The 16,474-nt window shown below is 42.0% G+C and overlaps 2 protein-coding genes across 2 annotated transcripts; one reads left to right on the top strand and one right to left on the bottom strand.

The window, feature by feature from the left end:
* Positions 1-11,585: 11,585 nt before the first annotated feature.
* LOC141719776 (uncharacterized) lies at positions 11,586-13,343 on the bottom strand. The gene has a single exon (XM_074522148.1). It carries the CDS (start codon positions 13,341-13,343, stop codon positions 11,586-11,588), a length of 1,758 nt encoding a protein of 585 aa, XP_074378249.1.
* Positions 13,344-15,656: 2,313 nt separating this feature from the next.
* On the top strand, positions 15,657-16,240 carry LOC141719775 (uncharacterized). Its single transcript, XM_074522147.1, has 2 exons — positions 15,657-15,962; positions 16,052-16,240. Exons 1-2 carry the CDS (start codon positions 15,657-15,659, stop codon positions 16,238-16,240), a joined length of 495 nt encoding a protein of 164 aa, XP_074378248.1.
* Positions 16,241-16,474: the final 234 nt, after the last annotated feature.

The following is a 16,474-nucleotide window of genomic DNA, read 5'->3' as shown; positions in this document are numbered from 1 at the left end:
ACTTAAGCTGCAGTCTTCGAAGTTTTTTGCATCTTGACAGAAATATTTGCAGCCCGTATTTTGAAATATCGACATTAATCAGGCATAATAGCCGTAAAGACTGGACATTCCGCACAAAACAACTCAGATAGAGAAACTTAAGATTCTTACAGTTTATTCCAAATTCTTCAATAATTCGGGGAAGATGTCGATCAGAAAAACCTGGTATGTTGGCTGTTGGTCCAAAATATATTGTTTCCAAGTCCCTCCAGAACCACAATGTCCTCGACATCCCTTTACCTGTAATGTTTTCCCCGCAGGGGAGGCAAAGCCATTTGAGCTGGGGACACCTGCAAATATATTTAGGTGACCATTACAAACTTCACTTTCTACAAATCAAGAGGCAATTTTTCTTATAATACTTGAAGTAGCAACATATAAGTAGTTCCAGAAAATAACATGAAGGTATGTACATATGTTTATATTCTTCAAACCCAGGCAAGAGTTGCAAAGTACACTACAAACATTTGAGTTCTACTACTAAAACAATAAGAGCAAGGTTGTTGTTCAATGTTCAGTATAAGATCCTCCTGTTGGGCATGCATCTACCACCTTGGTTTTGGATGTGCTAGTTACTTAACGTGATATCAAAACTAGATGGATGGACTCAGTTTCAAATACTTCCACCCCTTTTATTTCTTTGAAAACTCTCATGCAACCTCCAAATTCAACATTAAGACCATATGTTTTATCTTGTTTTTCAACTATGAAATTCGAACCTGTGATCAAGATGATAATTATCCTCTTTTTAACCAACCGAACCAAACCTTGCTGGCACATATCCATTAACTTCTACTCTACTAAATTCTATTCCTTATCTTTGTAAATCTTCTTGTATAAAATACTTGTATCAACACAATGAATAAATCAAGTTACATATAATTATACTCTCTAGTTTTACAAACACCTCTGGTATATGATTTTGCTTATTCAGTTGTTCAATCACTTCATTTCTTCATCTAATCAGAACTTTTATGTTAAAGAGTCAATCGAAGAAAAAGAGATGCAACATTGATTATATAAGATAGATTTGAAACCATAATTTTGTGTTTGTTCAATTATCTGGATACCAATAAAAATACTTGCTGTTTATATGAATACAAGCATATCTTAAAATATATGTATGATGAAATATATATATACAAAGAATTGGCCTAAAAAAAATCTATTCTCCCATTTTATAAAACTAATATATGCGGAAGTATGGTAATAATTTTTGGTACAAGATAACAACAATATGCGGATATACTAAAGTTTTTAACCCTACCCGACCCGATATATTTACAAGTGTTTTTCGATAATTTATATTTTTCATATATGTTATATGTAGTTGTTCGAATATAATATAAAAAATTTTAGCTTGTAGATCTATGATTACATTTCGTGAGTGTGCATATAATTTACAATAAATATGCATTACTAAAATTATAATGTTATTCAAATTTGAATATTAGTACTATGTTTATAAGTTAAATATATTTATCTATACTATCTATATAATTATAAGAATTTTATTTTTGACAAATATGATTTATAACCTTACAAATGAGTATATATTCTAGAAAATTCTAGGGGTGAGCGAGAATCTTGAGTTATCCAACCTTGCTAAAAAATTGCCTATAAATAGTTGGTATTAGTACAATCTATACTATACTATAATAATTGGAATGGGGTATAATTTGCTTCAACGGTTATCCATAATTTTGGTTATTAAAAAAAATAGTGTTATATATCCGTTAAACTACTAAATTGTTAAACTACTAGATATAGTCTACTTATCCTACTAAACTACAACTATAACGTATCCTATTATTAAAAATTGAATAAATAGTGTTATATATCCGCTAAACTACTAAATTGTTAAACCACTAGACAAAGTCGACTTATTCTACCAACTTTATTCCATTATTTTTATTATAAATTTATAATTATTATATATTTACAAAATTATTTTAAATTTTAGAATATGACGGGATAAATAAAAATTTAAAATATTAACGGAAACTCGTGCATCGCACGAGATTTAAGCTAGTTACATTAAAGACAAAATAGCAGAGGTTTTGTCTGTCGGTTTGTATGTCTGCCGGTTTGTATGATTTATCGATTGGATACCCGAGAAACATAACATTTCCTAGAAACAGCTTCTAGGATGCTCCATCTCATACTCTAGCATTCACTCAATAACTTAACTCGAGCTACCATTCTTCTAGTGTGCTCTTCTCTCCTCGTGATCGAATCTGACCCCAGAAGTGGGGTATTCCTTCATAAGATGGCACTAAACCTTCAGATCTTACTAGCCATCGTGATTCTCCTTCCTCTACGGATACCTGGACTTGATCATAATCACTATATTTTGAATATTATGTGTGTGTGTGTGTGAATATTACAATGAGCTGAACTTGAATGATAAATTTGCAGCATGGATCAAGTACATGTATCTGTAGAGGAAGGTGAAGAATACAACAGTCTTTTGTTATAAAGACTCGAAGAAAGCAAAAGGTTTAACAAATTATCGTAAGGCAGGTCAAAATATTTAGTATTACTCCTACAGAGAGTTTAATGGCACTATTTTTGTCTATTTTCTTGAATTTCAGGAACGGAACTATTATTAACCAAACATCACATCTGGGGATTATTCGTATCAAGTTTAAAAAATGGGAAATTAAATTATAGGTCCTGAATTATTGAAGTTTTATTTTCTAGATCCATAAACTAAAGATTTCGTATTGCAGGTCAATTAACTTTTGAAATTTCTGATATAAGTCCTTCCGTTAAAAAGATTGTAACGACGTTAGAATCAGAAAACTAGGGTTCTTGATGTTCATATGGATCAAAACAATTTTGAAGGTGTTAGTGATATTAAAATTTAAATTTCAAGTAGTCAAATTGAAGCTTAAATTACCGAAAACATGCATATGATACCAATTTTCATAAATTAGGTCTGATTCAAAATCTCATAAATTTAGGATTTTTTAAATTAGATCTAGTTTGGGAAAATTAGTGTCATATAAGTGTTGATGGTGATTCAAGCTTCGTTTTGATTACTTGAACTTTAAATTTGGATATCACAAACACTTTCAAAATTACTTTGATCTGTATGAAATCAAGAACCTTGATTTTCTGATTCTAATATCGTTAGATTCTTTTAAACAAAAGGACTTATACCAGAAATTTCAAAAGTTAGGTGACCTTAAATGCGGAGTCTTTAGTTCAGGGACCTAGAAAATAAAACGATAATAGTTCAGGGACCTATAATTTAATTTTTCCTTTAAAAAAACAAAAAAGAAGGATGCCCCAGTAATTATTGTACGTAAAGTTAGATCAATAATAATAGGGAAAATTGAATTATAGGTCCATGAACTATTGACGTTTTATTGTCTAGGTCCCTAAACTAAAGATTCCGTATTGAAGGTCACTTAACTTTTGAAATTTCTGATATAAGTCCTTCTGTTAAAAAGATTCTAACGAAATTACAAAAAACTATGGTTCTTGATATTTATATGGATCAAAATAATTTTGAAGTTGTTAGTGATAACCAAATTTAAAGCTCAAGTAGTCAAATTGGAGCTTAAATCACCAGCAACACGCATATAACACCAGTTTTCACAAACTATGTCCGATTTAAAATTTCATAAATTTAGGCCCCTAAATTCGATGAAGAACAAAAAAATTAGGTTTCAATATAGGATTTTTTTTTAATTTAACCTAGTTTGGAAAAAATGGTATCATATAAGTGTTGATGGTGATTCAAGCTTCATTTTGACTAATTGAACTTTAAATTTGGATATCACTAACACCTTCAAAATTGCTTTGATCTGTATGAACATAAAGAACCCTAGTATTTTGATTCTAACGCCGTTAGAATCTTTTTAAAGGAAGAACTTATATCATAAATTTCAAAAGTTAGGTGACCTGAAATACAGAATTTTTTAGTTCAGGGACCTAGACAAAAAAATGTTAATAGTTTAGGACCTATAATTTGATCTTCCCATAATAATAACGATTTATAAAAACACAATCATGGATAATAGTATGAATGTCTTAGAAAGGTTTAATGTATATTAGTATCCAGGCTTGTGTTATGCAAAGTCTCTGCTATTCCAGGTACATAACAAATATATAAGTGTTACGCCCAGATTCCTTCGGGAGCTTGAACAGGCTTCGGCTGCCTTGAGGGTTGCTTCGGCTGATACCTGAAAGTGAAGAGAATGCGAGGGTTTGTACCCCCGATTCACCTCCGGTGTGAGAATAAGAATCTGGTTGTAAGGGTGTGGTAATAATACAAGAAAAGCAGAGTGTATGCGAGAATGTGTGTATGTTTTGTCTTACTTCACAAGGGTTTTTATACCCAATTCTGCCATGAATATTCAGCCATTACCAATCATTAAGGAGGGAGTGAAAAGGGGGCGTTATGTCCCTTATTCTTTCCAACGGTCTGCGAGTAGTGGGCCTTGGCCTGAGCTTCCGTGGGCCTTCGTCTCGCGGGCCTGTAGGTCCTTCGGCCCAGTAGCTCAACCGCATACTAGGCCTTCATTCGATGGGCCTTGGTGGGCCAATAGCCAACATGTCCCTGTCCTTCGGCTGGGCCTTCGGGCCGGCCGACGGACACCGGTCTCGGCCCATATTGGGGTGAAGAAACCCTAGGGCGACCGCTTCAGTTCCGCCTCGATCTTCGGTCGTACACGTGGCAAGATTGTGGGAACTTGCAGTGCATTAACTCGACAGCTGTTGGCACGTCTTTCCATGGCTCGATCTCAACCGTTGAATCTCAACAGTTTTAATCTGGGTCGTTTATTTTAAAAACCCCCAAACGTCGCCTTTCTGAATTCATTTTAGGCGACTATATAAATCCATTTGCGCATTTCCTTTTCTTTTTATCACTTTCAGTTTCTCCACACACAGCAACTAACTGCGGCGAGTTTTTCAATCACGGGCAACAACAACTCTGCGTTTTATGATGTTTGCATGTGGGTTCAATGGTTTTTGACTGGGTTATGAGTTTATGGGGTTTTTCTGGGTTTTACGCGTGCGTTGTTGTGTTTTTTGGAGTTTTTAACTTTCTGGGCATTTTTGGGTAGGAAATAAAAGTTTTCTGGGTTCCCCCATGGGTTTAAAGATGGCATGCGAGGTGTTTTTTGGCCAAAAAGTCTCTTCGGGGTGTCCTTGGCCTAAGAACATTCTTCGGGAGCCGACCCAGGGGTTGATGGGCGGTTCGGAATTTAAAGATGGCAGACGAAGGGTTTTCTAGGGGCGAGTACGTCCTTCGGGAGACTTGCCTTTTAGAACAGCCTTCGGGAGCCGACTCCGGATCTTTTTCCTGTTCGCTCGGTTCTGGGACATGTACTCTACCTTCTAATATTTTTCATTTTTCCTTTGTCTTGTCCCGAGTACATGGACTAACGTCACTCTGTTTCCAAATACAGGGAGATGGACCGAGCGAATCGCCCCCCAAAGACTTGTGACCCAAGGTCGGGCACTTTGGTGGGAACCTCTTCTATTCGCCCCGAGAGAATGGGTCGGGATCTTTATGGATCGGTGGTGAATTATCCGGCGGAGAATAACCGGTCGGAATTGACGAAGGAGAGAATAGTTCAGATGTATTCCGACTTCTTTGTCCCTCGGAATTTCTTTTGGCTCTACGCCCCTAAGGGGAACGAACGGATTTATGACACGCCGGGAGTGCCCGAAGGGTTTGGTGGCTGTGCCGTCGGGATCTCGGAGGCGGCCTTCAAATGTGGCTTTAGAGTGCTGATTCCGAAGATGGTGAAGTACCTCTTCAGACAGATGGGGATCGCCCTGGGGCAGATGGATCTCAACGGGTTCATCCACATCAACTGCTTCCAGAATAGGTGCCTTCATGCCGGAGTTTGCCCAACTCCGAGGCTATTCTGATGGCATTATGACTTTCGAAAGAACTCGAAGAGCCCGAGTTTTTATACCATTGCTCGTCGGGCTGGCTGGGTAGATTGGACGACCACCAACTCCAGTAATAAGCAGACCATACTCACTGGTGTTTTGTGAGTGGTCGGAAATTAGCTCCGTTGGGCGTCTGGCGGGACGTGAACCCTTCGTTGTTCCTCGCTCCGAGTTTAACAGAGAGGGAGAAGGAGGACTACGCGGCCCTGGTAGACGTCAATGTGAGCAAGTTGAGTCCCGAGGAGTTTCGGGACAGAGATTGGCTCCTCGGCTTGTGGGGTGGGGGTAACAAAACTTCTTCCTTCATTCTTTCATTATTTATTTTGTTCCACCGCCTATATGATTTGTCTTCTTTATGCGTTTTGTCATACCTGCTCGTGTTGACTTGTCTCCTGTTTACATTTCAGTTTCTTCAAAGAGGCCCTGATAGAGAGGAAGTAGGCCAGGGCCGCAGAAGAGGCGGCGAAGAAGAAAGCTGTTGATGGAGGATCCATGCCGAATCCTTCCGAGGAGACGGAGGATAGATCGAAGGTGGAGAGGGTCACGCCACTCCGTCAGGCTCCGGCGGCCTCTGATAGGGACGAGGTCGAACTAGTGGTGGTGAGGGAAGGGAACTCTTCCAAGAGGACCCGCGGCCGGGAGGGGGTCGTTCACTCCTATCTCCCTGGATGGGGTGTGCTGACGTCCGACCATACTGTCTACCCGGCGAGGCAGTCTACGAAGAAGGTTGCTTCGGACCTGTGCCACGTCCTCCAGCTCCCGGCCAATCTGCCGGCCTTTGCTTCGGCTTCTCCGACCGAGGCTTGCACTGAGCTTCTATCCTTTTTTCCCTGGTATGTTTTTAATTTCTCTTCATTTTTTCTTTCGCTCGTCCTTTTTTCCTTCAACACCTTTTCTAATGCTTTTGCCCTGTCTTTTTTGCAGGCCGCCCCTTGGGCCGCACCCGTGGAGGATAAAGTTAGGGACATGGAGACTCGGATGGCCGAGGTGAAGGAGCTGGAGAGGAGGGTCACGGCGGCCGAGTAGGAACTTGTAAGGGTGAAAGCCCAGAATGAGGTCCTGGATGGCGAGGCCACCGTGCTGAGGGAGGACAATTCTCGAATGGAGACTTCATTGGAGAAGGTGAACCGGAGGATCTCCCACCGGAATGTCCAGCTGAAGAGGTCCCGAAAGGAGCTTCGAAAGAAGCAGAAGTAGCTGGACCGGACGGAGGAGTGGTGCTTCCAGTTCGGCGCTGACTATGTCCTGGAGAAGGCCCATGGCCTGAACTGGGATTATAAGCAGTTATTGGACGACAGCCTGGAGGATCATATCGGCCGACCAGCAGTTGAAGCCCCTCCTGTCTCCTCCGGCGAAGACAAAGAGCTCTCGGATGAAGACCCTCAGGCCTAAGCTTTCAGCACTGAGGTGCTTGATATGACGGAAGATGATCTTGTTGCAAAGTTTGTCGTTGGTGTTTCCATGGTCATACCCAACTCTTGCAGCGGCATCCTTCGTTCATCTTTTTGACTTGTACTTTATTTTTTGTAATTGGTACTCCTGCCTTCGAGCTTTTGTAATTTAACTAGCCTTCGGGCTTTTATATTTTTATGCATCTTTCATCTTTCGTCAGCATTATCTCTTTTATTTAATGATTTTAGTAATTGTATCTTCGGCTTCATTCGCCTTAACAATTTTAATAGAATGAATCGCATCTTCGGCTTCGCCTTAACGATTTTAATAAAATAAATTGTATCTTCGGCTTCATTCGCCTTAACAATTTTAATGAAATAAATTGTATCTTCGGCTTCATTCGCCTTAACAATTTCAATGAAATGAATCGCATCTTCGGCTTTTGCCTTAACAATTTTAATAATTTTAATAAAATAAATCGTATCTTCGGCTCATTCATTTGCCTTAACGATTTTAATAAAATGAATCGCTGCCTTACTACCCCCTATGCCCCCAAGGGTTAAAGTCCGAAGGTGAGATCGGGCTGTTAATTCTTCTACTGTACTTGGGCGAAGGAACATGGATGCTGATCGTTCAGTGATTGCCCCTGGATCAGCATGTCATTGTTCGTTCGGTCAATAAGAGGTCTTCTTCGGGATTGCCCCTAGACCAGGTTTTTTTCCTTTTTAGAACACATGATTGAGGCCGAAGGACCATGTTCTTCTTTTAGATTTCCCCTGGACAGGGTTTTCTTCGGACTTTTTTAATATCACACGAACGAGGGAAAGACGAATGATAGGGCGTTATTCTAGGATTGCCCCTTAAGGCCCTTAATTCGTGTTTACCATGTGCAAATTAAATCATAATAGTATAGTGAAGGATGTTTGAGTTTTGGGTGATTTCCCCTTATGTTACATGCTTCATTAACAACTTAGACAAGGGCGGCGGCCGAAGATTTTATCTTCTTCGGGATCGCCCTTAGATAATACTCATGCGGCCGCGGCTTTGGTAAAAATGTGACATAAAATGCATCTTTATTTATAATCGAATTGCTTACATTCTTCATTAGAATACAAATACAAACTTTAAAGAAATTTCTTACTGATAAAATTTCCGAAGGCGACTGGCGTGCCAAGTGTTTTTGATTGCTTCGCCCGACAATGTTTCAAGCTTGTATGTTCCGGGGTGAACGACCTCGATCACCTTATAGGGCCCCTCCCAGTTAGGCTGAAGCTTTCCTTGTTTGGCCGGCATAGATGCGGCCAACTCCCTTAGGACTAGGTCTCCGACTTCGAAAGACCTTTTCTAAACATTGGAGTCATAGTATTGTGCCGCTTGTAGTAAGTACCTCATGTTCCTTTGGTGGGCGGCTTCCCTTTCCTCCTCCAATAAGTCTATGTTCGCCCTCAGCCCGAAGCTATTAGTTTCCACATTGTAGGTCTCAGTTCGGTATGATTCCAAGCCCACTTCGACAGGAACGAGGGCTTCGGTACCATAGGCTATTCTGAAGGGAGTTTCTCCTATTGATGTCCTAGGGGTCATTCGGTAAGTCCATAAGATCCAAGGGAGTTCTTCCGCCCATCTTCCTTTGGCCTCGCCCAGCCTCTTTTTTATTCCTCGAAATATCACCTTGTTTGCCGCTTCGATTGCCCCATTTCCTTGCGGGTGGGCGACTGAGCTAAATTTCTGTTCGATTCCGAAGTGGTGCAGAAACTTGCGGAACTTGTTCCCAATAAACTGAGTTCCATTATATGAGATGCAAGTTTTCGGAATGCCAAATCGGAGAATGACCTGTTCCAGGAAGAACTTTTTTATGGCTTCTTCGGTTATGGATGACAGAGGACGTGCTTCGACCCACTTGGTCATGTAGTCGATGGCGATTATACAGTACTTCGCTTGCTTCGTGCTAGTTGGGAGTATGCCGACTATGTCCACGGCCCATACGGCGAATGGAATAGGACTTAGTACAGAGGTCATTTCTTCTGGGGGGCTGTTTCGGGACAGTGGCGAACAGCTGGCACTGTACACACCTTTTTGCATAGTCGTTGGCGTAGGCTTTCAGAATGGGCCAGAAGAATCCCTGTCGGAGAATTTTAAAGGCGAGTGACTGACCAGCCAGGTGCTCGCCGTAAATTCCTTAGTGCACCGCCTCCAGAGCCTGTCGTTGTTCTTCGGTGTTCAAACATCGCAGAAGGGGCTGACTGACTGACCGGCGATACATCGGCCCATTAATGATTGTGTAGTTCGATGCTCTGTATTTAATTTTCAGCGCTTCCTTTCAGTCTGGGGGTAGAATGCCTTTCTCCAGAAAGTTCCTGAGGGAGGTCATCCAGTCGCTCCCCCGGTGAATTTCAAGACATTCTTTCTTCTCGATCAAAGGCATCTTGGCTTCGGTGAGGTAAATGGAACCAGTTAAGTTCTGTGTTTCGGCCGAAGCTAGCCTGGAGAAGGCGTCTGCCTAACATTGTTCTCTCTGCCAATTTGACTTAGTTCAAAGGTTTCAAATGATAAAGAAGCATCTCGTACCTTGGCAGCATAGGCTTTTGTTCGGGGATCTCTTTGCTCATATTCCCCCGTGAAGTATTTCACAACCAGCATGGAGTCGCTGAAGGCCCTTAGGTGCTTCGCCTCAAGGCTTCGGGCCAGCTCCATTCCTGCGAGGAGTGCCTCGTATTCGACTTCATTATTTGTCAAAGGAAATTCGAATCTTATGGCTTGGCATATCTCGAATCCTTCGGGGCTGGAGAGGATTAAGCCGGCCCCACACTTTTTTCCGTCTACCGACCCATCTACAAAAAGTTTCCACTTCCCTGGGATCCGGATTAGTTGTTCGTCGGGTGAAAGATCCTTCGGACCCGAGAATGTGTATTCAACCATGAAGTCGGCCAAAGCTTGAGCCTTAATTGCCGTTCGGGGAACGTACTCGAGATCAAATTCCCCGAGTTCGATGGACCATGCTACGACTCTTCCAGAGGCTTCGGGCCTTGTTAAAATCTTCTTCAGAGGTTGGATGGTAACAACTTGGATCGTCCGACCTTGGAAATAATGTCGCAATTTTCGGGAGGCCATAACCAACCCATATGCGAATTTTTCGGCATTGGGGTACCTTGTCTCTGCATCCTTGAGGACATGGGACACGTAGAACACGGGATGCTGATTACCCTCAAAGTTTTTCACAAGTACTGCCCCCAGAGTTCTGTCGGATACGGCTAGATAAAGCTGAAGGGTTTCCTTCGGATCGGGCCTCATCAAGAGTGGTGCCTTTGTAATATATTCTTTTACTTCTTCGAATGCCTTTTGACATTCAGGCCCCCATTCAAAATTCTTTGACCCTTTGAGTACGGCGAAGAAGGGGAGTGCCTTCTCGGCTGACCGGGAAATGAAACGCCGAAGGGCGGCGAGCCGACCTGTCAATTTCTGGATGTCTCTGATGCATTTGGGAGGTTCCATATTAATAACTGCCTCGATCTTCTCTGGGTTCGCCTCTATACCCCGGGCGCTGACCATGTAACCAAGAAACTTGCCACTAGAGACTCTGAAGGTACATTTGTTCGGATTGATTCTCATGTTGTTCTTTCGGAGCGTTTCGAAGCATTCTTTTAAGTCTTAAGCATGATCTTGGAACAGTGTTTCTTCCGATCTGCTCTTTAAAGACCTTGTTCACCATTCGCTGGAATGTGGCTCCAGCGTTCTTCAGTCCGATGGGCATTTTAATATAAGCATAAGTCCCCTTCGGAGCTATGAACGCTGTCTTGGGCACATCCTTATCATTCATAGCAATTTGATAATAACCAGAAAAAGCATCCAAAAAACTAAGTACCTCATATCCTGTCGTGGCGTCTATCAGTTGGTCGATGCTAGGCAAGGGGTAGTGATCCTTTGGACATGCTTTATTGAGGTCCGTGTAATCCACGCACATCCTCCATTTCCCATTTGACTTCTTAACAACCACCACATTGGCTAGCCAGTCGGGATACTCAATTTCCTCGATGAATTTGGCTTCCAACAATTTTTCCACTTCGGCCTCTATGACCTTCTGTCGTTCGATTGCAAATGTCCTCTTCTTCTGCTTTACCGGTTTGGCCTCGGGCTGCACATTCAAGCAGTGCTTTGCCGTCTTGGGATCCAATCCGGGCATATCTTCCGGCCCCAGGCGAACACGTCATGGTATTGCCGAATGACAGCTATTACCTTCGTCTTCAGATCCGCCCCCATATTTTTTCCAATCCGAACCATCTTTCCCGAATGGCCCGCGTACAATTCCACTTCTTCGGTTTCCGCGGCGGGTTCGGTGATCGGGCTCGAGAGATCGGCCCCGAATTTCTCCAACTCAATGTTTCCCGGCTTCCGCTGGGTTCGGACTCAGGCCGCTTTCTCTTTCCGGTTCCATCTAGTCCTTCATATTCCTGATCCTTCTTAAGGTCTTCAAGCATTATGATTCGGGCGGTTTTCTGATCGCCCCTCATTTCTCCTACCCCTTTTTCAGTGGGGAACTTGAGTTTAAGGTGGGGTATAGACTCCACTGCTTCAAAGGTTGATAGGAAGGGCCTGCCAAATATTGCATTGTACAGGCTTTCGATCTGAACTACATAGAACTTCACCAGCTTCTCGACCGTATACAGCAATTTGCATAGGAGGACCGGTAGAGTAATTGATCCTTCAAACTGAATGGGATGCCCTCCAATGGCATACAGGGGAGCCTCGTTGCAGGGCTCCAGTTGCTCTCCAACCAAGTTCATTTTGCAGTAGGTTTTGTGGAACAGTATGTTGGCCGAGCTGCCTGTATCCACCATTACTTTCCATATCTTATTTTGCCCGATGATAGGATTGATGATTAGAGGGTCCTCATGCGGGCGAATGACATCCTCGTAGTCTTCAGTGCTGAAGGTCATGGGCATATGGGGCTTTGCCTGTCCGAACTGATACAGACTGTACACTTGTCGGACATACTTCTTCTTTACTGTCTTAATATTCTTATCCAGGATGCTTCCCCCAGATATAGTGTTTACTTCGCCCCTTATCCTGTCCCTTCGCTCTGGCTCATCGGCCTCTACCTCCTCCTCTTGGTTCTCCATCGGCCCCAACCTATCTCTCAGATCTCGGACGAGCTGATTAAGCTCGCCATCTTTGATCATGCGCTCAATGAGCTTTTTGAGGTGATAGCACTCATCGGTGTTATGCCCATTGTCCCTGTGATAGTCGCAGTATTTATCAGGGTTCTTTTTGTGGTTAGGGACCTTCATTTTGGAAGGGCGTACAAATCCTGGTTTGCCCTTGATCTCATGGAGAATCTTGGAGATTGGCGCATTCAAAGGGGTGAATACGGCCGAATCTCTATCTCGTCGCCGTTCGGCCTCACGATCCGTTTCTTTCCTTCCCTCTTTCCTACTATCCCTTCGGTCAGAGCCTGATCTTGAGCCCTCATATCTGTCGGCTCGCTTTGATCGGTCGTCTCTTCTTGAATCTTTATACCCCCCAATACTTTTCATCTTTCGGCGAATGTTCTCGCCTCTTACATATATATCATTCAGGGATTTCAGGGGAAAATCGTAAAGAGATGAGCGAAGCTTTTTATCTTTATAGGGGTCCAGCCCCACCATTAGGAAGCCCATTGCTTTGATTTTGTCCAAGTTAGTGACCATCCCCGCTTCTTCCTTGAACCGAGCGAGATAATCCCCCAGCTCTTCATTCGCCCTCTGTCTGCAGTGGACCAGGGCTTCAGTATCCTTCGCCTTTCGGCATAGGTGCGAGTAGTACTTCAAAAACTTCCTTTTCAACTGCTCGTAGGACCCAATGGACCGGGGCTTGAGGGACTTGTACCACATTGACGTAGACCCTTTGAGATAAGTCTTGAACATTTTATACAACATAATATCATTGTGGCCCATCCCAACAATCAGGAGTTCATATTTTTCACAGTGGTCCTCGGGGTCTCCTTTTCCATTAAACTCGCTCATCTTAGGAAATTGTCTCTCTTCGCCCGGGGGGTCGGTACTGCTCGATTTCGAGTGTCAGGACCGGTTCTCGATCGGGCCTTCTATCACCGAACAAGGCCTTCTCCAGGCGATTGAGCCTAAGGCTGGATCCATCAGGCTCCTCATCTGAATCAGAAGAAAAGGGTTGCTTGTTCCTTTTCCTTCGGGGATGCGTATCAGAGTCTGACTCATCTTCTTCGTCATGCGCCCGACGTTCTCTTCTATCCTTATTCGTTCTGCCATGCTTTTCGGCCCGCATTTCTTCGCGCAAGGCTTGTTCTTGCAGTTCAATCTCCTCCCTTTGGAGCTGCAGGGCCTTTAGCCGGAGCGCATCAGCTTCTCTTTTCTTTGCTCGCGCTTCTGCTTCCTTGTCAACTTGATCAATTTTGGTGCCCTTCTCCGCGGCCTTTTCTGCCCGGATCTTTAGGAGTAAGGCCTCTTCTTCAGGAGTTAGTGTAATAACCCCGTCCTCGTCCACTAGGGAGGATGGTTGTCCTTTGTTGGTAAAACCAGGCGGCGGTGAATGCTCGTGAAATGTTTCCGTCATGTTCTCGTTCTTAGCTTGTGTCTCTCGTATTTCCCACAGACGGCGCCAAATGTTACGCCCAGATTCCTTCGGGAGCTTGAACAGGCTTCGGCTGCCTTGAGGGTTGTTTCGGCTGATACCTGATAGTGAAGAGAATGCGAGGGTTTGTACCCCCGATTCACCTCCGGTGTGAGAATAAAAATCTGGTTGTAAGGGTGTGGTAATAATACAAGAAAAGCAGAGTGTATGCGAGAATATGTGTATGTTTTGTCTTACTTCACAAGGGTTTTTATACCCAATTCTACCATGAATGTTCAGCCGTTACCAATCATTAAGGAGGGAGTGAAAAGGGGGCATTATGTCCCTTGTTCTTTCCAACGGTCTGCGAGTAGTGGGCATTGGCCTGGGCTTCCGTGGGCCTTCGTCTCGCGGGCCTGGAGGTCCTTCGGCCCAGTAGCTCAACCGCATACTGGGCCTTCATTCGATGGGCCTTGGTGGGCCTATAGCCAACAATAAGAATTAGTTTGAAATATATTCACTGAATCACTTGTAAAAAAGGATGGATCATCCATGAAAATGAGGGAGCTTGCGAATTTACACAACTAAGAGCATTCTCTGTTTCCAAAACTAGATATGCAACAGCAAAACCAACACGAAAAGGATTAAGAAATCAAAATTAATTCAAAATCCAAATGACATGGTCTTTTGTAGTACAAGATAGAAAACATAAACTTAAAATGAAACTCATGCAACCATGTCTACAGGGATGGAACCAATGTGAGACCAAGGGTGGCCTTGGTCCCCCCCCCCCATTTTTTAGCACCACAGTAGTAGTATTAGGTGTTTTGTTTACATATGGGCTCTATTTTCTAAAATGGCCCCTCCTAATTTAAGTTGGCCCATTTAAGGCTCAATAAACAAGTCTAGAGAGAATGTAAAAAAACAATTATTGTTGAACACAGACACATTTTTACAGCTCGTCTCTGGACTACACTCTGCTCCACTAGACACCAAATCAAACCTTCTTTCCATTGAAGTTACAAGAAGGCATGAGCTAATTTAAAAGGTACACACAATTTTACAAATACCTCCGTTAATTTGATATATGTTATTTTTATTGTAATCCCTAATTTCTTTTATAATTCTATTAGGTAATGAGTAGATTTTAGAAATTAGGCTATATTACTAGCTAGTTCTTAGTGTTATTTTTAAGATAATAGATGTGTCTCTGATCTTGATTACTATTATCAATATGACTCTGATTAATGGTTATTATAGATGGTAAAACCAACTACAATTGAAGCATTTTTTAAAAGAATGTTGAAATTTCCCGGCCTCAATCTGGACCTCAATCCGTTGATCAGGAAACCAATGCCCATAATTCTAGTAACTTAAACTCATAAAGTTGGGTTCATCCCAATAAAATCGCAAGAATAAACAAAAGCAAAATTGATGATTTAAATTCATTGGAGCGGGATCCAGGATTATGACGTCCCATTTAGGATTCTCCTATTAAAAAACGTGATGAAATCCGAAGAGCTTACTTCAAGGCAAGCCCGTATCAAATTATTCTTTTAAAGTATCCTATATCAAAAGAAAAACACCCGCGTAGTTTTCAAGCATCATGGTTTAAGCTTTTTCCCTCCTGGTTAGAATATTCACCAACTAAGGATGCTGTTTTCTGCCTTCCATGTTACCTATTTCGACCGCAACACGGGCCTTCTGAAATTGATGCATTCATAATTAATGGTTTTAAATCTTGAAAAAAAATGAGGGATGACAGAAATTGTGCATTACTAGCACATATTGGCAAAGATTCATCTTCTTTTTATCGCAATGCCGAGAGAGCATGTGACGGTCTTATGAATCAATCTCATCATATTGTTCAAAGGTTTGAGAAACACACTTCTAAACAAATTATTGAGAACATACTTAGATTAAAAGTTTCAATTACTGTAGCCAAGTATCTAGCATTTCAAGGAAGTGCTTTTAGGGGTTATCTTGAAACCAGTGATTCGTTCAATGGTGGAAATTTTAAAGAATATCTGAATGTCATAGCCTCTTACAGTGATAAAGTAGCAAAAGTGATAGCTAATGCTCCAAAAATGCTACATACATATCACCAATAGTGCAAAAAGAAATTTTGCACATCTTCTCAACCAAGGTAAAGAAGGAAATTCGTGATGAAATAGGCGATGCAAAATTCTGTTTGATCATTGATGATTCTAAACATGAACAAATATCTACTGTGTTACAATTTGTTGACAAATATGGCTATGTGCGGGAAATATTTTTTGGTCTTGTCCATGTTAAGGACACTGCAACAATTACATTGAAGGAAGCAATTTTTTAGGTTTTATCTCATCACAATCTTAATTTCCAAAAATATGTGGGGCCAAGGTTATGACATTGCAAGCAACATGTGAGGTGAATGGAATGGTTTACAAGATTTAATATTGAGAGATTGTCTGTATGTATATTATGTTCATTGTATGGCTCATCGCCTACAATTGGCATTAGTTGTTGCTGCAAAAGAAGTCATTGTCGTGCATCACTTTTTTACTAAGTTGAATAACATAATCAATAT

This window comes from Apium graveolens, chromosome 4 (genome assembly GCF_009905375.1).
Source record: "Apium graveolens cultivar Ventura chromosome 4, ASM990537v1, whole genome shotgun sequence".
NCBI lineage: Eukaryota > Viridiplantae > Streptophyta > Magnoliopsida > Apiales > Apiaceae > Apium > Apium graveolens.
This window is presented reverse-complemented; position numbering and strand designations above follow the sequence as displayed.

Bases quoted from the DNA above. Each gene is read 5' to 3' on its own strand.
- LOC141719776 (XM_074522148.1), bottom strand. From the start codon at position 13,343: ATGAGCGAGTTTAATGGAAAAGGAGACCCCGAGGACCACTGTGAAAAA.
- LOC141719775 (XM_074522147.1), top strand. From the start codon at position 15,657: ATGAGGGATGACAGAAATTGTGCATTACTAGCACATATTGGCAAAGAT. The intron at 15,963-16,051 runs GTAGCAAAAGTG...TTCTCAACCAAG, and splicing joins TAGCCTCTTACAGTGATAAA to GTAAAGAAGGAAATTCGTGA.